At 38.7% G+C, this 25,637-nt stretch overlaps 2 protein-coding genes across 6 annotated transcripts in view; one reads left to right on the top strand and one right to left on the bottom strand.

Annotated features, from left to right (window-relative positions):
- Positions 1-53: 53 nt before the first annotated feature.
- On the top strand, positions 54-24,667 carry REC114 (REC114 meiotic recombination protein). 2 transcript variants are annotated; one of them, XM_080607311.1, is made up of 6 exons: positions 54-265; positions 912-1,001; positions 14,112-14,195; positions 18,720-18,911; positions 20,496-20,564; positions 23,812-24,667. In XM_080607311.1, the coding sequence occupies exons 1-6, from the start codon at positions 149-151 to the stop codon at positions 23,971-23,973; spliced, it is 714 nt and encodes a 237-aa protein (XP_080463437.1). In that variant the 5' UTR covers positions 54-148; the 3' UTR covers positions 23,974-24,667. The 2 variants fall into 2 exon arrangements, with proteins under 2 accessions (XP_080463437.1, XP_080463438.1); XM_080607312.1 differs by having other exon boundaries at positions 56-265; positions 18,720-18,899.
- The window catches only part of NPTN (neuroplastin), a 51,774-nt gene continuing 50,208 nt past the window's right edge, over positions 24,072-25,637 (bottom strand). For 3 of the 4 annotated variants that reach the window (XR_013955880.1, XM_080607309.1, XM_080607308.1), the window contains 2 exons: positions 25,539-25,612; positions 24,072-25,115 (listed from right to left, as the gene is read on the bottom strand). Coding sequence is in view for 2 of the 4 variants with exons in the window: in XM_080607309.1 (XP_080463435.1) it covers positions 25,552-25,612 (61 nt within the window). In the remaining 2 variants the exon portion in view is untranslated. The other variant, XR_013955881.1, reaches the window with a different exon arrangement.

Here is a 25,637-nt window from a genome sequence, read left to right as displayed (position 1 = left end):
CCGGATTGGCTGTCGTTTCCCTGGTGCTCGCTGATTGGTGAACGAGACCCCTCAAGCGTTCTCTCCACTCTCCTACTGGCTGCCGTTTCCCGCCTCTGCTGCCCGCAGGCCGCTCGTGCTGAGGAGCCACAGCCCCGTGAGGGCCGCGATGGCGGCGGGCGGCGGCTCCCTCTTGGGCAGCGCTTCGACGTGGCCCTTGAAGCGCTACGGTCGCTTCCTGCCCCCGACGGACAGCGACGAGGAGCAAACCGCTTCCTCCTGGCAGGTGGCCCGGTACCGGGGTCTTTTCTCGGTTTTGCTGCCTTTGTAACTCCTATCCCTGGCCCTTCGTGTGTGGAAATGTGTGGCGTTTGTAGCTGTAACCCGAACCGTGGAGTGTCTTTTGTTATTTTAGCAATAATCAAATGAAAGCTAAACGTGAAACAGTTGAAAATAATAGTAAAAATGCTACAATATCACGCCTTTTCCTCTTCTTAAGCTAGCTTGCATAGGTGTGGCTTGGGCGGGTCTGTTCAGCCTGGGAGTATGAAGCTAACTAACACAGGCATTGAGAGGTTTTCCTTTGTGAATTAATACTCAAACATGTTAATGATATTAGTGATATCTGTTAGTGGTTTGCTTTTTTCCTCCTTCAGAAGTGACCTGCTGTATTAAAAGCTATAGATCAAGTCAGAAGGGTTCACGTGTTTTTTCAAAGCAGTTATGTCTGTGTATGGGGTTCTAATTAGTAAATATTTCTTGACTCTGCCTGCTGTCTGTGGGAGCTGAAGGCAAGTTACATTTCTGGGAGGTACTTTTACCTCTGACTTCCAGCACTGACCTCTGAAGCCTTTCTCATTTTGTACTAGAAATGGAAAGCGCAGATTCTGTGCATACAGGGATAGATTTTTATTTTGTCAATCTTTTTAAAGGTTTTTGAATCAAATGAAGAATCTGGTCATCTTATCCTTACCATTGTTGTATCTGGCCATTTCTTTATCTCCCAAGAGAGAACAGTACTGGTAAGTTGGTTTTTGTTTGTTTCTCACATATAAAAACAATTTCTCCTTTTCATTAGCATCAGTATTGACTTCTTTTCCTTTCTCAGCTTCATGTTCTCTCCCAGTGAAAGGAAACTGCCAATTTTATTTTGCTCATGGAAATTCTCATGTGGTGTTTTCTCTCTCAGTTTATCAGACTAATACTACATGTATTATTTCCTACTGAGGAACAGTGTTTCCTCAGTGGTTCTAAAAATCTAGATTAAGACACAATACTAAGTGCTGCTGACGTTGAAAGATGATTTTTTCCAACATAATTCTTCAGCATAAGAAAACAGAAAATATGCTGTTAAGAAATACATAAAAATATAATTTATTGTAAGATTTGCCATATGATCCAGCTAGTTTCTTGCAAGTGATCTGTTAGTATTTTGATAATTTAGTTTTTCACAGGACATGGTTCTTTTTGTTTGTTTGTTTTCAATATGTTGGGTAATGTGATCTAACATCCATCTTACCTTCTTGGAGACAAAATATCTTCAGAGTTGTGTCAACTGATTGTGCTGTAGCCTGTGCTTCAGTACGACTGGCTTCTAAACTATAAAGACATCCTGAAACACCCCATCTAAGGGAATGGGTTGGATACTGAGATTGCTCCATTCTTCATGACAGAAAAAGCCTGTGCTGGAAGGTGAGATCCAGTCTGTTCAGTGCATATCACCAATACCCAGTGATGATAGCAAGTAGCAATTGTCTGATAAATGTATTTAAAAAAAAATAAATTACAAACCATTGCAAAATGCTGCAGCAGTAAGATAAATGCATATTTAATACAGAATGTGTACAAGGATATGTATAAGATTATAAATTAGTTTTTGCTGTGCCTCCTAAAATGTCTTAAACTTACAGAAATATCTTCTAAATATAGAGGGGGAGACCCATGTAGGTACTCAAGATTTCAAGATTCAACTTAAAAATTCAAGATACCCTTGATTATTTTTTTTGACCTTTGAGTGTGTTAAGGTTATTGAATAGATAGTGAGTGAACTAAGAGAGCTGTCTGTATAGCCCTCGTACAAGGCATAGCATTTGGCTTATATATTTAGGAAGGACAAGTTGAGTGGATTTGGACAAGGTAAAAATGGAACAAGGAAAGCATTTCAGCAGTGTGCGTTGAATAAGAAAAAGTAATGGAGTAATTGAATGTCCAGATAGTTAAACAGACACAACTGAAATAAGACTTGCTGCTGTCTCTTGCCAAATTCTGCTGAGAATGAATCAGTGCAGAATGCCCCTCTCCTGGGGCTGGTCCTGTTTTCAGTACACTGATCAGACAGCTGTAACTGTTTAGTACCTAGTAGACTTGTATTACTTTGCAGAATGTCCTTGAAATAACCATATAAAGGCTAACTGAAAGGAAATTTTATTAATTAACTAATGAGCAAGAAAGGCATGGACAAAAGCTATAGCCCTTCAGAGACTTTGTCTGGCAAAGATTGTATCTGGCAAATAATAATGTGCAGATAAAGCATGCTGTCGTAAGGGATGAGTGCAGGAAGAAAAGCGTTATAAAGACTTGGCTGAGAAAAGCACTCTCGAATTTAATGGCTAGTGAAGCTTTCAGGCAGCTGCCTTGCTTGAAATACCAAATGAGGAATTTCTGAAGAGATCTCTCAGGTCTGTTTCAGCTTCTAAAAGACACTAAGATACTGCAGTAATAATCTCAATTTAAGAATAGTGTAGAATAGAGGTGGAACAAAGAAGCTTGGTAAATATGACCAATACATGATACCAAGAGTTTTAAAATGTCATTTTTTTAAACAAATTTTGGCAATGTTTCTACACCAACCTTAAGGCCACACCAAAGATGTTTTATTAAGTGTATGAGAGAAGGTATACAAAACTGGTGTTGTATGCATTTTAAAACCTGATTGTCAATTCCTTTGGATGCACTTCTCCTAGGATGTGTAATTGGGATCATGCTGCAGGTGTGTTCTGTGCATATTGAACTTAACCTAGTGCAAAATGCATCGGTACAACATGCCCTGTGCCTATTTCTCTCTGCAACAGGTCAGAGATTGGAGTAGTCCCACAGTCCAACTGTGGGAGCACAGTTCCCTCTTCAACATACTGGACTGGCTGAAAAACCTAGCAAATATCCAATCTGCTAGTTCTGAACACTGGTGGGCGTCTTCGGACCTGTGTTTCCTGTTTACAAGTGATTTGGCCCAACATCTGGCTTAGCTTTACTGGTTAGACTTGTTCCTTAAGCACATGCCCTCCCAGAAAGGTGTGCCTTTCCCTGGTGCTGACACACAGTGATAAAATTCTGCCTAGGACAATCCCAATCTGCAGGTATCTTTTCAGGCTCTGATGACCAGTCTATGGAATCTACTTGGTAAAGCAGCCAGTATCATCAGCCAGAAAGGTGATGCACAGGGGGTGGTGCTGTCGGCCAGAAGCTGGTATCAGCACTGATAACACAGTATGTATGACCATTACTGAATCTGTGAATGGTTTTCTTCAAGCAGTACACCAGGCACTGGAAATTCAGTATCATTTCTGTATCACTCAAGCCAGAACTATGCAGGCCACTGGTGGAATTTTACAAAGTCCTTATTGAGATGCTGTGTAACAAAAAGAATTGCAATGCAGTACAGCCTGTGTTGTTGCTGTAGAAATAATCAGACCATAGAAATGGTTAATCTCACTGGTGCTATCTCCCTGTAGTCTCCAGCTCCCAGGAGTTGTCAGAAACCTGTCACAATGTTTAAACAGGCTTTGCGCAACTAAGTATGTATAGTTCTTTTGAATCTGTCACAGACCACATCTTCTCACTAGGGGGTCTATTATAATGGACGTTTTTGTCATGGAGGATAATGTGAAATACACAAGTTTCTGCTCCAGAGGGAATGTATGAAGTCTGATAAAGTGCTGGTTCCAACAATTGTTGGAATGATTCAGCTCTTGTTTTTACTGTTCATTTGTACTTGCTGGCGTGGGCTACTGAGTTTCCTTTTCAATTCCAAGGTGTTCTCCAACACCAATGTGCTGCCTTACTCACTTGCATTGAAGTTCCCTCTGATGTACTTACAAACTGTTTCTTGCTATGTAGTAACTACATCCTTTAAAAACTGTTGATGTCTAGTCTTTTGATCCATCTTTTAACTCCAGTTGGAGTTAGGCTTAATTTACTCTAGAGGTGTGATTTAGTTCAAGAACTACTGAATGTTTCACATTGTTCTGAATGACATGAGACTGCTTTAATGTACAAAAAAAAAAAATAAATACACAAAACACAGCCAACCAACCTGCAACAAGTGCTGTTCTTCCAGATTTCCTATCTGGTTTGACTTTCCTGAGGCATTTGCTGTTGGTGGATGAATTACCTTTTCTAAGACTGAATAGCCTTTCTGCAAGAGTAGATATTTTTGTCATAGGACAGCATTAAGCAATCGCACAATGTATGATTACAGAAATTACCATCTGACATCAACAAATGGTTTCTCAAGTACACTACCTCATCTCAACCACTAGTTATTTCAAGGACAAATGAAGGAAGTTATTCTGGTAGTTGTTCTGTTGTCACAGGGACCACTTCCTTCTCAACTCGAACAACTATTTCGTATTTTTGTAAAATTTCTGTGGATGAACAATAAAGGGATTTTTCTTCCCTCTAGCAGTAATCCAAGAATGAAACAAATAGCAAACTAAATGCAAGAATTCAGAAAGTGGTGAATGTTCCTAATATTTTTTTTATTGCAGCAGTAAAGGAACCCTTACCCCACTCCAAGAATTTTAACATGAACCATTCTAAGCGATAGGTTTAAAAAAATAAAAGTTTTTAGGTAACATCTCTGACAAAGAAAACATTAATAGGATGCTTTTAAAAACTGGCAGTATCGTAGTATGATGTATTTTCATCTGGTTTAAAATGGGCATAGAATGTAGTAAAATCAGTGCATTAATAGATTCAAACTATCTTGTTTAGTACCTTCTATTTTCTTTAGGAAGATAAGTCAGAGTACATCTGTTCTTCAGTGGTGTGTACATTTTACAGAAGCCAAAATGAACCTTTTTAGCTGCCAGCGAGTTCTGAGTTATGCTGATAATATTGTGGGTGGATGCTTTTTAAAAAGTCCAGCAAGAAAAAAAATCAGTTACAGTTGAATCAGTTGAAAAATGTGAACTTCCGACTTTAGCTGCTTTGTATGGCATATACAAGTTTTCTTTATTCATTCTTCTGCAGTAAATGTTAGCGTTAATTGAACTCTGTGCTGATCGGCTTCTTAGTTAGTTTTCTCCTACACTGATCTTGGTTGGCTAACATGCAAGTAGCGACAGTTCCAAGTATTTTCTCTTTAGTGAGCATGGATCCCATGAATACTCTTTTGGATGAAGGCGTATTTTGTTCAGTTGCTCAGTGATTCTTCCATGAAATGCTTTTTTCATGTCAAGTAATGATTTAGGAAATACTAAAATACAAACTATTTTGTGTAACGTACACTTCCCTTCATATGAAAACATCAGGCAATAGCTTTTGTGGGAGTTCTTTGCGTACTAAATGCTTTTCTTTGGTGTCTTACCTTTCGTCCAACTTTCACTACATCTCCATTTGCACAAAACTGAGATGAAAGACAGTTGTTCAGAAATGAAGATATGTATTTCATTAATGGCTGGATTAACCTGATCCATTTGGGGATGAATATTCAAGGATTCCTGACTTTATATCAAAATATTTTCTCTTCAATGCATATATTTACATATTCTCACAGTTCTTTTTATTTTCTTAAAGCAGGACTGTTACAAAACCTTTCCTTAAAGAAAATTGGTTTCTTAGGACCGAGTGAGACTATGACTCTTCTATAAGCATTTATAAAAGTTATAAAATCTTCACATAAGGAGATCTTATAGAAGACTTACAGAATTATTCTCATAAGCCATAAAATAGTAAAATATTCAATGAATGATCTTCTAGCAGACTTTTCACTAATGGAATTCGCAATACTATTTTCCGGCCAGAGAGCATACTACAATGTATGTGCTAAGTCTCAGCATGTTCAGACCAGGCAGATCAGTCTGTACCTAGTGCTTGGGTGCTGCAGCTTGATGCAATTGCTTACAGTACCTGAGAATGCTCCGGAGCTGATGATTGAAGCACATCCATCCTACTCTAAGAAGTAATTGTGTTCAATATATCCATCAGTTGCCCAAAGAAAACCGAATTATCTGTTTTAATGGGTAGACTGTTTTGCGGAATGGGTATGCTCTTGATAACATTTTAAACATTCTTTAATGACACTGCTAGAGATGACTTCTTGTGATGAACCAAATGGAATGCAGAGGAGGGTAAACAGAACATCAGAGCCTAGAACATAAAAAAAACCCTAATGTGTCAAAGGGATTTTGTTTGTTTTGATTTTCAGTATTTCATTTGGAATTGCATAACATTTTTAGGACTTACTTGTGCTGCAATTTTGCTTAACAGACTGCATATCTTAGGAAAATCTCATTCTTGCACACTGTAGATAATGGAATTTTAACAGGAATATCTCAACATCTCTGGCAATTTCTGGTCGCACTCAAGGTACTTCATGTTCTGTGTATGACACGTGCAACTCATTTCCTTTCCCTCCTTCAAATCAGAACATCATGAAAATTATATTTTGGTGTTTTATTGGATGCAATTAATTCCAGTGCTAGAATTCTTAATATCCTACACATTAAGCAAATTGAAATTGTGAAGAGGGCTTATTTAATAGGATAAAATGAATCTGGAGCAATTGATTTGTGACCTGATCTTTTGAAGTATAGGCTAAATGTCCTTAGTGCCCTCCCGGTCCCCTCCTGACTTCTAACAAGCTAACAGTGCTTAGGATACAGTAGAGTCTAGCCTCGTTAATTAGGCAAACATTCAGCAGACATCCTGATGTTCTTGATGCTCTCTTTGCAGTGCCTGAAACTTATGCACCAGGTTTTTGAGATGATATTCACAACTCTACCTTGGGTACATAAAAGTCCCTGTGCAACAAATGAGGACATTTGACAGGGACCTGGGGAAGTGAGCAGGTTGCTAATGCTGCTTGCTTGGTGGTGGAACTACATCAGTTTCCCCGTTTGTGTTTCCTGTAACGATACATGCCTGTTATAACAATTATGAATTATATGACTAGCATCAGTAAAGAGTTATAAGGGCTTCAGATTTATATTACTCTCCTGCCCTAATTCTTCTAAATCCAACTACTAATTTTTAAAGAGTAGTGGCATTAATAAAATATTCTTACCCTAAAGTTAGAGTTCAAAGTAAAATACTGATCTAGGGAAGTATGTATTTTGTATCAGGACTTACAGAAATTGCTTACCTTGACTTACTAATGGAATGCTTTCAAGTGCTTCAGCCAGCTAATCCCATGAGCATTCTGTTCACCTCTCTAGGTCCTTGGTCAGCTGTCATTGTTCTAAAATGTAGTTTAAAAATTTTTTTTGAGGTTTGTCCCAAGTTGGGGGCTTATCTTTGCTGTTCCCTTCTGCAAGGGGCTGCAGTTTGTACCAGTCTGTGGGAACTCTTTGCAGAAAGCTGCCACCCAGCAGCATGTGCTCCTGCACCCAACGCTGCGCTTTGGCAAAAGACATTCATCGGTTATCGAGTCCCCTGCGCGGCTGCCTATGTGTGGCCTGCATTCAGTCCTTCATTTAGCTTTCTTGCCTCTGTACAGAACACTTTGTTTAATGAGTTCAGCCCTGATCAGTTCTCCATCAAACAAGCCTAACAGCAGCATTTAAGATCAGGCATCTAAGAGATTGGGGATGAAAAAATTGCATGCAAAAAGAGAACACAGAGCTTAACATCCTTTTATTCCTAGTTAGCTTGCTGTCTGTCTGCCTTGGCTTTTTGGCCTTTATCCTTTTCCTTTCCACTTCCTATTCTATATTCTAAAGATCTGGTTGAGGCAGCTGATACTTAACATGCACTAAGATCGAAGTTGCACACAGCCTGTGAAACACACGGTTTCTGCTACGCTCTTAGCTTCCCAAGAATTTGGACACTGGCATATTGCTTGGAAATTTCTGGAGAGACAACTTTCTACTTCCCCCACTCTCCAAGTAGTCATGTTTGGGGAATTTTTCTTGTCACATTGCCACTTGTACTCTCTGCTCAGTTTTCAAAACAGTTCGTCATAGGAAAAAAAAAAAGATCTATTTGGCAGTATTTAGATCTCAGAGACAGATATAAAAGTAAGGAAGACTTCTACTTCTAGGTGTGTTAGTCACAAGATAAAAATAAAGGTTTGATTGGAATTATGTTCAAACCTTGATTTCCATAACTTCTAGCTTTAAGCTGGAATTAATTTTTTTATTTTTCAGTCATTAATGAAATGAATCTTGTCTTTTTATAAAGTAAGCAGTTTTCTAAGTTAAAAGCGCAAAATGGCAGCTCACATTGTCTTTTGGAAAGCCAATAGGATAAAAATTGGTATTTTTCCATATATACACAAGCACTTGATTTACAATCTATATGCGACATCTCAAGCATATAGTTTCCAGTATTATAACTATTAATGACTAAATCCCAATCAAAGAGGTCACCATGGAAACATGTACTTGTGAATGTTTTCAGATTTTGCTTAAGGTTTCTGAAAGCATCTCAGTTTTGTCTGTTATGTAGTGTTCATCATAACAGTTACACATAATTCACAAGCTTTTTCAGACTGTCTGCTCTCTCATCCTTATTTTTCCCTGTCTTGCAATAACATAGGGTAACAGTCTTCTCAGCTCTGAGCGCCCACTGATGTTTGCTTTCTATAAGAAATATTTCTATTCCATTGCAGACTTTTACCAGATTTAGCCACATTGTGCAGATATCTGGAAATAATACTACTATTCCTTTGTTTCCAAAGTAGTCATTTCTAAGAATAAACAAGGTGTTCTTCAGTATGTGTTGAATAATTGTAGTACCTAGAATGTCAGCAGTCAAAAAATGTTGACATTTGTAATGTAACAAATCACTTAACATTTAGACAGTGAACATTATTTTCAAAAATATTTTTCACTGTACCTCCCACACTCAGCATGGTGAGCAGACCCATGAAGAGGAGCTCTGCATAGGATGATGCAGTAGCTGGGCAGTGTCTCTCCATCTGGGAAAAATAGCATGTTGAAGTCATCCCTGCTGGTTTTGCGCAGTGTTGCATGAGCTTGCAACGTGGAGGGGTCAGAGCAGGCAACGTTGCTTACTTGTTGCTTACCTTGGGCAACGAGTAGACTAACGAACTGTCACAGGTGCCTTTCCTGAAAACTGAACAGGGCCTTTGCAAGCAGAAGATTGCTGTTTTCAGGAAAATGGCTGCATACCATGTTTCTGTCCAGCCTGAATCAGAATGTTGCAAGTAGGATGTTGTCTGAAGCCTTCAGCATCTCTTTTCTGCCACGCTCCTCCATTTTTCAGACAGGAGCACTCTGGCAACTATGCACTGGAGTATTACTAACATTTTATAATTAACATTTATAATATCACTAACATTTTTTTGATCTCATGCTGAACTCATGCTGAACTCGTAATTCCTTATGAATGCTCATTCCCAGTCTGTGGGATACACAGCTGAATCCCTCATCCATTACGTTATGCATTGTATACCCCCAGTCTCAACTGTGAACTCTGAGGACAAACAGTTACAGATGCATTTCATGAGCATGTTATAATTGGCAGCAAAAAAGAGAGAAAGTTTGTCTTTGTGTTTGGTTTTCTGGGTTTAATTTTAAGTTAAGATTGATTGTAAGGCCTTTAGGCAACCCTAACATAAAATGAATAATCTGTTCATGTATTCAGATGTTGCTTAGCACCATAGAGTTTCTACAGGATACAATAATAGAAGTATTCATAATAATAACCAATACCTTGCAACACAGAACAAAGGCCTCATTATCCAGCAACTTCTTGAAGGCTGAAATGTAAAATCAGAACAAAAGTATTTCCCAATTAATGACAGACTGTGTGGGTGTAAGTCTGGACGAGCATTATTATCTCTCCCTCATGTGACATGTCATGTCTTGTCCTGGCTCCAAAATATTTGGAAAATGCCTTGCTTTGTTTTCTGCTTCAGCTTATTTTTTTTCTCAGGATCCTCCCTCTGAGAGACAGATTTTTGTCAGAGGTGTATGAAATTGTTTTCCGTGAATGCAGTGCTCTTACAGGCATGACCCCAGAGAATAACAAAAAGGCTATAGGCATGATGGAATGCTAATGATCAAACTTCTAGAAATGCTGCCATTTGTATCTTCAAATTGTAAACATTTGAAATCTTATGTTCCTGTCCAATTTTATGTTGCCTTTCTGTCTATATTCCCAATGAATCTTATACTGCCATCTGTCTTTGCTCGTACCCAGTACTGCTCAGCAATGAACAACTCTGAATGTAGAGCAGGTACTGATGGTGCCTGCTGAAGGGGAACACTGCCCACAGCTGCTTTCTCTGTATTTCTGTCGGCACGGTGGTAGCAATCTGGAGGTGCTATTACTATTTTTTGTCCGTGCATATGTTGAGAGCAGATTCAGAGTTGATTCATCATCTCTAGAAGGGATCAAATGTGCTATAATCTTGATATATTGCCATGCATTTTCCAGAATCTACCCCACACTTAGCTCCTGGGTGGTGACAGAGATCCTCTCAACTTTGAGCTATGGAACATGGGACAGATTTGTTTTGGTCTTCATTCTTGCTGTTCAGAATTCACTTACCTAACTTCATACATGGATTTGTAACTATTTCAGTGTTGACAAGAAAGTTCATGCAGTTAAGAATAATCTTGTCTTAATCCAAGCAGCCTGAAATACAGATTCTATGCTGCCTGAAGTAACATGGAAAAGCCACGAGGAACAGAGTGAACCTTCTTAACGTGGTGCCAAATCAGACGTTTTCTGCTTACAACTGAGGAAAATCTAGAGGATTCTGATTGTAATGACAATTACTGATATAAGTGATCTAACAATGGAGTTAAGTCTGAGCAGTTCTGCTACAGGTTAGCTGTTCTTAGTTGCTTCTGCTTGGCAATATACAATCAACAAAGGTGCAAGGGAAAAGGAAACACTTTCTGTTTTGTTCTTCAGTTAATTAAACATCAAGTACATTAACTTTCAGTTAATTAAATTTTGGGTCGAATAATTAGGAGTACATAAATAAAAAATATATAATTTTTTTCCCCAGCTTGATTTTACCTCAGAAACAGGGCACATAAAAGAATGCCAACCTGGTAAGCATCAGTAAAATAGTTGGTATGAAAGTTAAACATTAGCTGCCTTTTATGATCTTTGTGAAAAGGGTTATTATTTTATGGAGAAAACATTTGTTCTACCTACGTATTACAGTGAAAGGAAAAACACTATAAAAATAGACTAAGTATGGGAACAGCTATATTTAAATAAACACAGTTGGTGTGCATCAGAGACATTAAGTATCCAAAATGAACAGAGTAAGCAGAAGTGCCCACAAGTTAAGGAAAGTGGCTTAGTGAAAGAGGGGGATATTAGAATTGCTTCACTAACAGTCTTTCAGGACTTGGCAGCAGAATCAGAGGAAATCAAGCAGCAATGGATAAACAACCTATGGCAGGAAGCACTAAGCATGTAAGCACTAGCAGCAGTCATATTCCAACACAAATTATTTCCTGGGTTGTTTGGTTGTCCAGATCTTAGTCTAGCTGCTTAACTGGAGTGAGCAGTTCTGAATTAAGGTATGGATATTCCCCTCAATATGAGTAAGTTAAGAAATGCTCAACATTTATGGCTTGAAATGAGGGAAGAGGGAAGTAAGTCCTTGCAGTGGGATGGAATTAACCTTAAGTTGGTTTGCATTTATTTCACCAAAATAGATTTAAATGCTCTCAGTCTAGTGCATTCCAAACACTGAGAAGACTTGCTTTTCAGATTATTTGTATAAACCTCAAGAATATACCATTTCTAGAAGGAACGGTTTAAAAATATCTTTTTTGCTTTACATAGTCCAGTTCTACATAACCCACATTTTTCTCTGTTCTGACCTTAGAGCCTGTGCCATTCAAACTCTTTTGCAATACATATGTTTTCTGCAACCAGTTGCTTCCCTTCTTGACTGCCCTCTAGGCTGTACTTTACTCATCTTGTTTCAGCTCCATTTTCCTTGCTTGCTTCCTTAGTGGATCCCTTCTATCAGCAGTGGCAGCATAAGCACAGCTAACTTGCTAGCACCTTTCCATTTTCAGAATTAAACAATATTTGGGGGCCAAATTCTATACATGAATATCCTTAGCAAAATTGCAAAGTCACATATACAACTGAAATTGCAACATCTAGAAATGTTCTAACGGTGTTGCGTTCTTTTCCTTGCCTACTAATGTCATCTTACTCCACAGGCATTCTGCTCGACATTATTTTAAAACAACTTTAAAATCTGCATACCAAGCTCTTGTCTATCAAAAGAAGCTAAAACTGCATACCTCAAAGACAGGGATGCTAAAATTGCCAGGTGAACAAAGGAGTAAGGGTATTTCACAGGCTTCCTTTCCTGTGTCAGACTACATGACAAACTGGCCTTCTTTAGAGGCTTCCTACTGTTTGACAGAGAGGATTTTGTCTGTACGTGGAAGGAGGATACCCTCTTGCTCCAGTACTTCAGCAGTCCGATTGCATCACACAGTATGGCTGGAGAGCGATGACTTACCATGGAAGATGCTCTTTTCTGTCGCGAGGTCTATCATTTGGCGGTTCGTCCCTCTTAGGATCCAGACTCCTTTAATAATTCCTGTAGGAGTAGAGGATAGCTTGGCACTTTGCTTTGGTCACAAAGTGAAGCTTTTCCTACTCTTTTGACCTTGAGGCTTTTCACACCTTAATAAGTTCTACCCTGAGGCACACTGAATGTGCTCGTTGCCCACAGACAGAATGGGCTCAGTGCAAGCAGCTGAGGTATCTTACCTGCTGTCTGCACCCTCCCCAAAACAGCGCAGATTTGTTTCTCCCTCTGCCTCTAAATCATTTGGGACCAATACTTGCAGACCGTCTTACCATTCTGGAATCTATCACAGCAGGTGTCTGATCAGAATAGTCTGTGATCCAGTTTGCCTTTGGCAGGACTATTCCAACACTTCATAGATATTCCTCATAAAAGTTCAGTTAAAAATCTACACCCAGTTGCTGCATGGGACTCTAAAACTAGTGCCAGTATACTAAACGCAGTGTCTTATTAAGGTGACTTCTTGTACCAAAATAGAATGGCAGATGGTTTCCTATCCTGGACCTGTGAAAGATGGATATGAACTGGCAAAAGCATGCTTTTGATGGTCCAGGATGGGCATGACTTTTAATTCTTGGCCCTTAGGACACCTATGCAAAGCAGCCTATGTAAAAAGTCATGGTCATCAAAAGCATTATTAGTTCAGATAAAACATAAAACAGATTATGTAATTAACTCCCTGCCCTTAAGCTTGGTTGTGTTGGCTTTTGTTGTTGTTTGGTTTTCACCCTAGACTTTCCTAAATAATGACTGTGTGGCAGCCTGTGGAATTACTTGGGGAACACGGTCCCTTGTCTTGAAGATTTTTATGTTTTCAGGTTCCTGGGGTATTTTTACAGAATGCTGAGCAGTCCATCTTGTTTGAAGAGACTGTCAGCTAATGCAACTGGAGTATAAAAACATCTTTATTGAGTTATCAAAGCTGCGTCTTTGTTTACCTGGATTCCATCTGGAGAAAGTGCCTGTCTGGGCCTTAGATAAACCAACTGCTGGCCCATTCTTCAGGTTTGCCTGCCCTCTGCTGCCTTCTCAGGCAACTTCATGGGATTCAGAAGGACTGATTGTAGCTCTCCTTGCGGCTTTCTTAGAGTGCATTTCAAGGAGACTTTCGTAACATGCACACTGAAGAATATATATGGAATTAGAATGTACCACGACATACCGTTGTTACTGGAGCTACAGATTCCAATTTAATTCAGCGTGGTAAAAATTACATGTTGGCAATTGTTTGATAGATACAAACGATGCCCGTACTCAGATGACAGTAATCTTCATTAGGGATTAAATTGTATCACGTAATTTGAGTGTGTACTTTGGAGTATTGCATGTTTGCTGTGCAAGTAGTTTGTGTTCTGCTTTATTTCAGGAAGGCTTTTCATTAATTGATTGCCACAAATGGTTAAAGATAGTAAGAAGAGCAGACTGCCTGCTGCTTTGTGCAAAGTCAAAGGTAGGTTGAGTTACTTTTAATATTTCCAATTGCTAACTCAGTTCTGTTTCTTAAGGTTTCCTAATATTGGATAAATTAAACTAGAAATTCTGAGGTAATGTAAATTGTGTATATAAATTAAAGTGTTGTTTGTTTTTTTTTTGTAATTTAAGTATGGAACAAAACTGAATTGAATCATCGTAATGTCTTTTGTAACTGCTGCTATTTGAGACTTTTAGACTGCTTTCTGAGAGTTAGCTATTAAAACAGCCAGACTGGTATTTATTTTAGAGTTTATCTGCCAGCCTGACTGTATAAAACCTGAAATGGGCCCACAGTGTGAAAGCTGCACTGCTAACAATTAAAAAGATGAAGCAATTCTCTGACGTGTACAGAAGCCTGCTACCTATCAGTCATCCTTCACTGTGGCCCGTGAAGTATTTAAAACAATTATTTAGCTATTTTCTGGCTCCTGAGACCTGGCACAGTAGTGCCCACCTGGTGATTCAGATATTTGATATTCAGGCTAATAGAAGAGACCTGAGTTTCTCTGTCTTCCCCTCAGATCTCATGCAAAGGGGTTGGCTAGCCTTTAAGTAATTACATGGCATTTGTTTGTTACCAACTTAAGTATAAACCTCAGTTTTCTTGGTTCTTAGGTGAACTCTGGGAAAGTCCTTAACCATCTGTGCTGAGCAGTTTTTTCAGAAACAAAAGCTGTTTCTAAATGAGGATAGCCCTCCCTTCTCTGCTGATACTTTCTAGGCTTTGTTGTTTCAGCCAAAACAGCTGCTTCCAGTTTAGCTATCTCTACTTGATGAGGGAGTTCATCTTTAGTTAGAAACAGGAATTTTGGAAAGAGATAAGCCCCTTGTTCAGTAGCTGCTAGAGACCAGTTTTAACTGTTGGCACAGCACACTGAACTATTAAGGCATAAAAACATCTCAAGTATTCTGAGACGTTCTGGCATTCTCCAGGAACATGACAGGAACAGAGCGGGTTATTATAATTGCAAATAGCAGTATCCAGGAGAGCTGAAAACTAAAAATTCTTCCTTACTTCTACTTGTATCTCTTATCTGATTTCTTTCAAGAAAGGTGCATAACTGTTTTTTTCATAGGATGTTACAAACCAAAGAGTACAATTTGCAAAGTGGAATGCCTTGCTAATTGCAAGATAAAAGCACATGTGAGGTATAATAAACATTGTACAAATATAAGGACTCATCTTGTTTCAAAATAAGCCTAAACTAATGGTAGCACTAGGAAAAAAGTATCTATGCAAAAAATACTATGCAAAAAATAAGTATCTTGATGTGTTTTAAATTCATGGGTTATGCTTGTCTGAAACCAAACCACCTTTGCTCTCTGATTTTTATCAGATAATTGTTATAAAGTGTTACAAAGATTGTTATAAAGTGTTATAAAGTGTGGAATATTACTGGAGAAGACTATTGAGCTGTTGCAATAATTAGTTCTGATGAATCAGTAGATCATCAGTTTCCTTTGGAGTTAACAGAACCAGTTCCCCAGTACAGCGTTAAGGGACTCTACTGCATCTCACAAGAAACAAAAATCAACGTCACAATCATTTTGAGGCTCGAAGAAAGCCCTGAGGGACATTTTGGAAAAGGAGGAATATTAACATAGTCTTAAATGAATTCACTGCATCCAAATGTTTACTTACCATAAATTCTCATGACTTAAAGTGGATTTAATGGTATTGCAGCAGTCCTATCATATAGCTTCTCTACTTTGTATCCTAAATTGTAGCTGAGACAATCCCTTAAATGCTATCAGTGTATATTGCTTCTGTGCTAATCCTCAAAATCATTTAAAAATATTCAGGGAGCCAGCCACACTATGTGAAGGGTTATGTCTCAGCCCCTGGTAGACCGAAGTAGAGTTGAGAAAGACAAAGCAGAAGCCATTTAAGCAGAGGAAAGCAAGCTATTATTTCAAATACCAGTTCCTATATTTGCATGCACAAAGCAATTAAGGGGCATGTGTAACTAACTACTACTCTAACGTTTCTGATATACCTTCTGCTCCTTGCTTTCAGTCTGATTTCCTTACTTTACTGGTTTCAGTTATTTTCTCTCCTCTGCTTTTCCACCCTCTGCATATTACCTGCTTTGCAGTTGTAGGTAATCTATGTCAAAAAAGCATGGAGGTTAATCACTGGGATTATGTACTTCAGAAGAAACTGAGTGAACATTAAAAGATTGGCTTTTGAAAGTCATTAATATACATTGACAGTGAAACTTACTCTCATTTCTTATAAAATACTCTTTTAATAGGGCATTGTGGACTCTTAGCTAGCAAAATGAGTTTCTAAACTAGACTTTGAGAAATTTAGTGTTACTACACTTAAAAGCAAGACCTTTCACAGACCAGTACTAAAACTCAGATATACTATCAGAAACTTTATTCACTGAAGCATACGTGCATGTAATTCTGAAGCCATACCTGTCAGATGCACACTTGTGTCTTAGAAGGAAGGCTGCATGGCTGACTACCTTCTACAGCTCTACCCTCTCTACAGCTCCATCACTAGTAATTGCGCACATTAGTCTTTGATGTACCCCCATGTAGAAAAAAACTTTAATCTGAAAATCTGCAAACAGTAGCAATTCTTACTATTCTTGTAGTAAGCCATTTCCCTTCATAATGTTTTCATTGAGCTCACCCTCTCTAGGGTGGGAAGACTGAAGTGACCTCAAAGTTCTTCAGTACTTCAGCTCTTGTATAGTTCAGGTGCTGCTGCCTAGCACTGTTAACGCTAAAACTTGGTGCACATCTTAGCTGAAATGGATTGCTTTCTTTCTGTGAAGGAAAAAGGTGTTTAGTTCACAAAACCTACTGTCTGTAACTGTAATCCTAAGTATCTAACCATCCAGTCCCTGCAAAAAGGCAAATGGCAATACAAATTGTTCTGACTGAAAATGGATTTGCAGATAGTAGGGGTAACTAAAATAAGAGTTCTTTGAAAGTCTCCAAAAAGAATTCAAATTAAGATGCAATTTACTTTTCTCTCATTTTAATGAGAACTTATGTGTCTGGCATAGCCACAAATCAGTGCTCAGTTACGTGAAGTTGACCCAGTTAAGCTGACACCTTCATTAATGACAGGAAATCTAACTGGGTGCTGGTAAAGCAAGTGCTACCATCTGAATTATTTTGACATTTTTCCCTTTAAAAGGCATTAAGGCAGCCTTTTATACTTACAGTGCCATAAAAATCACTTTACGCAATAGCCACATCTTAAAATAACATGCATGTAAACATACAGACTGTCACAAAGAGCTGGCTCATCTTTGAGACAAAAAACTTTAAAGTGAAAGATGTCCTTGTATTCATGTAAATCAGCAGGCTAGCAGCGTGTCTAGACATTTTAAAAAACGGCTTTGATGTTGAAACCTTAGAAAGATGAAGACTTATAAGCTATATCAGTCCAAGGAAAGAAAAACTTGCTCCTTTTCTGGTGCTTTAACAATGTTTTACATTTGAAATTTCAAGATCAAACTGAAAGTCCCAGTAATACACTTTGTAAACAAGAGCATTCAATATGTAGCTGCCTTTTATCAGTGGGATGTGTTTAAGAGAAGCTTATTGTGCATGACAGGTTCTCCATGTATTTAAAAAATACTATTGTTCAGCATGACAACCTACACTGGGGGTTGATTTTGTGCAATTCTTAATATTATTTCACTACTTGAGGTAATTAATTCTCCATTTTATTAACCAGGAAGATTCTCTCAATGAAATCTATATACTGGTGTATACATACAGTATCTGCCATTTCATGTCCAAGGACAGCTGCAGTGAGCTAGTCTGAATGTCTGCATCATTGCAAGAGAGGTGGACTAAAACTGGTTTCCAGCATGGAAGTTTCCAAGGACTGATTTCAGGGAGAGGTTACAGAATAGCTTTCCATTTGCACAGTACTCCTTCCTGCTGAAGCATTTGAGTTTCTTTCACTCCTGATCAACTGCATTAACTTCTACTCAAGGAACAGCGGCATTAAGTTGGAATGCTAAACTGAATTTGTATTTAGCTATGCACACTAGGTAGGAAAGGCTGATTTTAATGCAGACAATATAAATTCTAAATAGAACATAATTCCCAGAACTTTTAGTTTAGATGCCAAAGTTGACTTGTGCTTACTTTAGTGCCATCTCATTTTTTGTCACCAATAACCAGTAAGAGCTGGAATATCCTTAGAGAGTTTGCAGCAACAATAAGAACTTAGATTTCCCTGCTATAACTGTACCCATTTTTGTGGCAAAGCTTAATTAGTTGTATTAGTTGTAAGTGTCCCTGCTTGCTTCTTTTTTTTTTTTTTTTAACTGATTTTCAAGTTGCAAATTATATTCTTATCTAGCTGTTGGGATAAATGAAAATACAGCATGGAAAACTTGATTTTTTAAGTTGGTGCAGTGATCCAAGAATTAATCACCGTCTACCTAACTATATCTAATAGCTTAATCAAATCAAAATATTTTGAGGGGATGAACAGTTAATTTCTTTTTTTGTTTTTGAGCAGAATGAATGCCGCATGTTTAGAGTTCAGTTTGATGGAGATTCAAAACAACAGATGTTGGAACACTGCTGCAACTGTGTTCAGAAACTTGGGGAGTACGTACCAGTTCAAGTAACCGATGAACAAAGCCAGAACCTTTGCCACAGTCTCAGTGGTGGAAGTCAAGTGGAAGATGCTGAACAAGTACTACATGTAGTAAGCAAGCAAGAGCATATGGATGCAAAAATGGGAAAACAGTCACCTATCAGTGCTAGATCTGTAAATGACAGCTTATTCTACTTAAATACAGACTCCAAGACAAAAAAAATCAGCAGAGCTCAATATTCTTTATAGTTCTGTAGCTGTTTACATCAAACCAGTGTTTTTCATAGCAAATTAATTTACTTTTTTTTTTCTCCCCTCTAGCCAGCTACTTCTTACTTTGTATCTCAGGAACTGTATTAATTTTCATGAAAGCTGGTATGGGAAGAACTGGGAAACCTAAAGTTCAGCTTGCATGCAGGGAAACTCAGTGAACAGGAATGGAGTCATTCAGGAAGTCAGCTACAGAAGCTGGCTATCATATTGCTATTTTCTTAGTGTGCCTGAAAAAGGTTAACAAAATAACACTCTAAAAAAAGTGGTTTTAGCTCCTCAAGCTGGGAACCACCTGGCAGCTTTTCAGCTGAATTACACAGCTCAAGAAAAATGGTCAGAGACATTTAAGTAACCGTGACTTGTGTTCTCCTTTTTGCATTTACCTACTCCTGTTTTGTAGTTTTAATAACTGTACACATAGTAATTGTATACATTTTAGCTTAACCTGACAAATTTAGATGTGACTCCAGGGTAGGAGCAGAATGTTTTCCCTCTAAGACACCGACTTAAGGTGATTGGAGGAGGCAAAGGCAATGTTGCTGAGGATGACTAATTCTTAAATACACGATCTCTTGGCTATTCAGAGGATCACATTTACCATCTCTAAAAAACATGCGTGCAGCTAACTCAGCCAGGGAAACTGTTGGGTATGCAATAAAATATCAAGGGCCAAGAACAGCATCCTGAAAAGGGAATGTCAAAGTTTTCAGCTATATTATTTTCAAGATACAATCCAGGAAAAGTCCTACATGACTGGACAGTGAAAACAACATGTGGTAGAGATAGTGGGGGGAAGAGGTGGATGATACTGTTAATTTGACTTACACTATTTGAAGAAAGATGTATAGGAGATGTATAACCTTCACCATCTGATCTTCAAGATTCATTGCTTGTTCTTTAAGTGCACTTATCTATCCTGTGGACTTTGCTCCTTTCCTGATGAGTTAAAATAAAGAATGAAAGTTCAATTAACTGCTTAAAGGCAGAATACTACTGAACACTAGTAGTCACACTATTGGTATCACTTTGCTCTCACTCTGTGACTGAAAGCCTCACTCAGAAAACAGAATTGACACCTCAAGCTATCTTTTCAGTGATATAACCCATGGGAAGTTAAAAAGCCTGCTCCTGGTGAGCACTCTTGCACAGTGTTTCTTTAAAGGTACTTCCAGTAAGTAGTTTAAAAGTTACCTTGGTTTAGATATGACAGTTTAACTACAGGCCCATTATTTCATGTCTTTCATTTTTAAAGACTTTAACAGATGTGCTTTAAAGTTCCATAAAAAGAGATGCCTTTTTACTGCATAAGGTAGCTGAGCACATTCTCTTCCTGTTATCTCTAAAAATGGAACCACTTCCCTTCTTGCACATACCCACTCTCTTCTTGGTAACAAGCCCTTATTTGCATTTGATATTTTCTAGCCAGATGAGCCTCTACCAGATTCCTACACAAGCCTTGGAGAAAGAAGATCTGTAACACAGCTAGCACAGGTAAAAAGACAAAATAAATCTAACTTGGATCCTGTAACTGAATCTCCCAGGCATAGAGAAAAAGCTCTCTCATATACTGTAAACGTCTGGTAGGTGTCTTCACCGAAGATCGGGATGCTACCAATGCTGTCATCTGTACCAACAAAAACACTGGCTCTAGTGTAATGATCCAGAACTAGGAAATAAGCTGCAACACCAGAGATTTCATGGTGTAATTGTACCGTTTGCCTAAAAACATGCTGCCACACCAAGAGAAAACAAATACCCAGAGGTCACTTATAAATATATGACTGTCACTGACTCTGTAGATATTATCTCTACTTAGCTTAAGTCTGAAAACATCAATCATTCTTGACCTACAGCAAGAGATCCCATAATTCAATTGACAGTTCAACCAAAAGTCCAGGGTAAAGCTGTGCTTAGTATTAGTGGGAGTTAAATGTTGCTTATTGTGAATTTGGGACAGCACAGAACAAGACAATTGGGGAGAAAACTGTACTCTTTCAAACCTGTTTTTTGTGCAGTTGCTTCTAATGGTTACTAGTTTCTTTTTCCTTATCGACAGAGAGATGAAGTTGTTTCTTCACATCAGTGGTTTAAGGGACAACGCCTACACTCCCTCTTAAAAATTTATCATCTCTAAAACCTAAAAGGCTTTTAAATGTTAACAAACACTTTGTTTTCATAAAGCAGAGTTCCCCAAACTCTCTATCTCTGTGTTGAGAGCTGCAGCACATACCTTGCTGTTTCATTCACAGGTTTGTTTTTTCTCCTTGTAGTGATCCTCCAGACTCTAGCCTAGTACTTCTAGTTACGCTGAAGCTTGACAACGATGGGACTCATTGACTTGCTTTACTGGTTATAAGCATCACTGATTACTGATTAGGAAGTCACTGGAAAAGCTCTATATGTCCCCTGCTAGGCAGTTGAGTGCAAACCTAAAGCTACATCCATTACCCTTCTACCTAGCTTGGCCTCAGAGAGCAAGCTCAACAGCAGATGCTACCTACAGTAATTTTTGTGCATCTTTGTGCTTCTTATCTGCAGTGAAGGCAGATGGATTAATTGACAACGTGAACAGTAGCCTCAGGACTGCGCTAGGTCCTCCAGTTTCCCTGATGCTACCTGTGAGCCTTAAATAGATGGAATTAGTGACAGTGGTTGCACAGGGCACAGTATGCCCTTCCTGTCCTAGGGCTAATTTAGCTCTGCTGTTGAACACTCAGTACAGAGCGATCAGACATGGCAGAGCTTGCCTTTAGCAACTGTGTTTTTCCATAATCATTTCACAACTAATTTCTGCTTTAAGAGGCAATACTAGGAAATGTAAATTAATACCAACATTGTAAGAGAAGACCTCAGGTTCTAAGAAATTCTTTTCAAATCACAAATGCACGATACCTGCTTCTGAACAAAGCTATCTGCTAACAAGGCTTTTATTTGCTGTAGGCTTTAATCCATCTCTCCATTGAATTACTAGCAAATTCCCTTTCAAAGACTCCTTGATGTAGTTTCATACATCCACTGCTTGCCCCTCCACTTTCTAGTCAGCTTAACTCAACTGTACTGTACTGTGAGCTGATTTCCTGTGCCCTGACAATACAAAGTTCATTCAGGGCTGAGCGTCTTTTCCTCGTTCACCTTGGAGACATACCCATTCAGCTGGTGCTCTGGAACAGCATGGAGCTGTATTTCTACATTTCTGCCACCTCAAGAAGCTGGCAGCAGCTTTGGTTTTAAGTAAAAAACATACCTGCAAGAGAATAATCATTTTTAAACACTATTTTGTGTTCGAAGATACTTTTCTTCAATCAGCACTATGCCATGAGCTAGGTTAACAGCAATAGTGCAATTTTGAACCAGTAAGATTAGGAAAAATTAGATTCCCCCCTCTCACAAACATAGCTATGTTTGATGTCAGCATGCCCAAACAGCCCACCTCATTACTTTGCCCTGTTTCAGGTTCAAGCAGTGGAAGCTAGGGCCTGACTGAAACTAACAGCAATCCTGACTTTTCCAGATGGAGAGCCTTGGTTTAGCCCTAGTATGCCATTAGTGCACCAAAGAAGAGGCCAAGCTAGGCATTTGAAGTTCTTTAAGGCCAGCTACAGACCCCCCCACCGTAACACAAGGACCACTCACCTCAATCACCAGCGGCCTCTGCACATCATGTTTACCTCACATGAAAGCAGCACTTCAGTGACTTATGTACTCCTGCTCTCCCATGCAGAGTATCCAAACAGCATCTTGGCTGATGCTTTTATGACTTCAGAACAGACAGGTAAAGCAATTTAGAAAGCAAGTGGGTGGCGATGTTTGTATTTGCAGCCTGAACAACAGGAAAGCGTTGGTACACAAACTTTTTAAGTCATTAACGCGCACTGTGAATAATGAGATTTACAATGAGCAGCAACCCTGGCTATGGCAGGGCCTGTACACTGTGAAGTTGCCATTTCTTCAGTATGGCTCCCATCCAGCAGGAACACTGGCAGCCAGCCACAACGAAGCGTTAGTCGAGATGCTTCAGATCGTTGTCGTAGTCACAGCAGCATGGAAAGTGCTCAGGAGCTGCCAAGCAACCTCCCGGTCCATTAGCCTCACGCACTTCTCTGGTGTACCTAATGGATGAGCTCTGGTATCACCCATGGATGCCAGGAGTCGGTGAGGGCCTCCTTGAGCTCAGTGCATGCTGTTATATGGCACCTGTTTTGCTGCTACTAGTTTTGTAGTGAAAAATAGCATGATGGACATCCTTCCTGCACCACCAAGGGAAAAGCTGAGAGCAGGGGTCAGGTTGGGATGGAAAAGATGTTCTACACCTTTCAAAAAGCTCCACCATTTAGTTCTAAGAGATAATTTGCTAAATTAAGAGCTTAGAACCACAATGGTTATCCCTGCACAATTAGAACAGCAGTACACACCCTTCACACAGGATCCTTTTCTCTTACACAGAATGGATTCACTAGGAAGTCATGTTACCCAGGAAGCCAGCATTTTGTAATGGCACAGGCAGGAATTCAGAGCTGCATGAAAGCTGTATTGGAATTGAAACCAGGTGTGAGGGGGAGAGAGTTTCATAGATAAATCATACAGGATTGAAAGTATTCAAACAGCATAATAACAAGTCAGATGCATCTTTATTAAATACTGAAGGAAAAATCTGACGTAGCTGCATCATTACAAAAACCATGTAATGCTACTTTTTATGTACAAGATTAGTGCAACACCTTTGTTTTTCCTTTTGCAGTCTGTGCTGAAACAGAAGTTTGAGCTCCCCCTTGTGTACCGGCATTCAGCGTGGAGCGCACAAGAGCTGGGGCCCTTCATTCGCTTATGTCTTATGGATCAGAATTTCCCAGCTTTTGTGGAAGATGTGGAGAAGGAACTGAAAAAACTCGTGGAAGGCTGAGCAATATTTAACTTACTACCATTGGAATATCTGCTCCAGGATACACAGTACTCAGGATATACAAGCTTAAATGCAATTAAATATTTGAAAGTCTCACGTGTTTTTGTCAGTGTTTTATTTTTAAAAACAGGTGAATCCACTTTTTATACATCATTGCACTTCAACAAATACACAGAACACAAGTTCATGCATCTACAGTTACGCACATCATGAGAACCCTGTTAGGTCTATTTCTACAATCTTTAAATCATGAGAAATTACAGTGTCAAACTAAAGATTAAAACTAGTTGCATAGAATATCACCATGCTATAACATTATCATTTAAACAAAAAAGAAAATTATAAAAGTTTGCCTGAATTGAATGTACAAGAATATGTTGAACACATCAGTGCAAAAGGATTTGAGAATTTACATGAGTTAACAAAAAAATCACTTAAAAAGCAATCATATATATATATTTATAAACTGAAGTTTTGTTTTTGTTTCAACTGCATTTCTCCACCGTCACCACCTTGTCGAACCGTTCCAGCTTTTGAAGTCTGATTATAGGACACTCAAGTCTTTCTATATAGGTTAAGCCCTTAAGATAATTTCAATTTATATTACTTCTCTAAGTACCAGAACAGCATAATTCTCTCATCTTTCAGACATACAGTAAGGAATGAACATCAGCAGCTTAAAAATGAAACACAATTACTGTATTTTGGTTTTCCCCTCCCCCAAATATAAATATATACTGTATATATTTTTAAGTTTTGCTGTACTTTACAAAAAGTATCACTAGATGGCAGCAGTGCGCTTTAGAGCTTTGCCAATTTAAAAGCTACAGTAAGTAAAAAATGGTGCATGCGTGATCCGACTTACTACTTCTAATGTTTAAATATATTAAGGAAAAGAAAAGCAACATTCACAGCACATCAAGCCCAAAATAGTTTACACCTTCTACACTGAAGCAGTATTAAAATTTATCTGGCTAGGTCATCCTTACAGGAGAGGCTAAATAAGGCATGCTTTAGACAGTCATATTGTTGCTCACTTGAAAAGGAAAAAAATCAGACAGAACTGGAGTTCTAGAACCAAGAGTTCCAACCCTTAAATTTAGCAGGTCATATTGCCATCAGTCTCTCAGAAACTTAAAGCTCTAAAAAAGAAATGAGAAAAGGTGCTAGTCAATGCCTGACAGCATTTTCAACATCACGTGCCACAACAGTACGTAAACAAAGCGCTTAACATCCAATTTGGTCTTAAATGGAGGCACAGGCTTCCCAACCGAGCTTAGCTTCCAGGCTTTAAGATGAAATAAGGAGGGCTGTTTTTATTAGTGATAGTAGCGGTTATGTAGAGTTTGAGCGCTATGAATCATTAAACTACCTACACATTTTATGAAAAAATTCTTTTGATAACCCCCAGTGCTCTTCGAAGCGTGACAGGAAGGCTAGTGCCATACTCTGAGCAGCTGGTAGCTTTAACACACAGAATGAGTTAGGTTTACATACGCAAACCGTGGGAGAAAAAGGAGGGCTTTAGTCTGACCGTTTCTGAGATGTGTGCAAGTCATACTTACATGATAAGCATTTTTAATTTGTGTTTCTCTGGCGTAAGTTTTTATCTTTATGATTGTTTGTAGAATTGGTTTTCCTGGGGAAAGAAATTTAAAAAAGCA

This window comes from Anser brachyrhynchus (assembly GCF_964034855.1).
Source record: "Anser brachyrhynchus genome assembly, chromosome: 11".
Classification (NCBI taxonomy): domain Eukaryota; kingdom Metazoa; phylum Chordata; class Aves; order Anseriformes; family Anatidae; genus Anser; species Anser brachyrhynchus.
This window is presented reverse-complemented; position numbering and strand designations above follow the sequence as displayed.

Coding starts and splice junctions, on each gene's coding strand:
- REC114 (XM_080607311.1), top strand. CDS start 149: ATGGCGGCGGGCGGCGGCTCCCTCTTGGGCAGCGCTTCGACGTGGCCC. Junction 1,002..14,111: donor CCCAAGAGAGAACAGTACTG/GTAAGTTGGTTT, acceptor GCTTTATTTCAG/GAAGGCTTTTCATTAATTGA. Junction 18,912..20,495: donor CTGAACAAGTACTACATGTA/GTAAGCAAGCAA, acceptor GATATTTTCTAG/CCAGATGAGCCTCTACCAGA.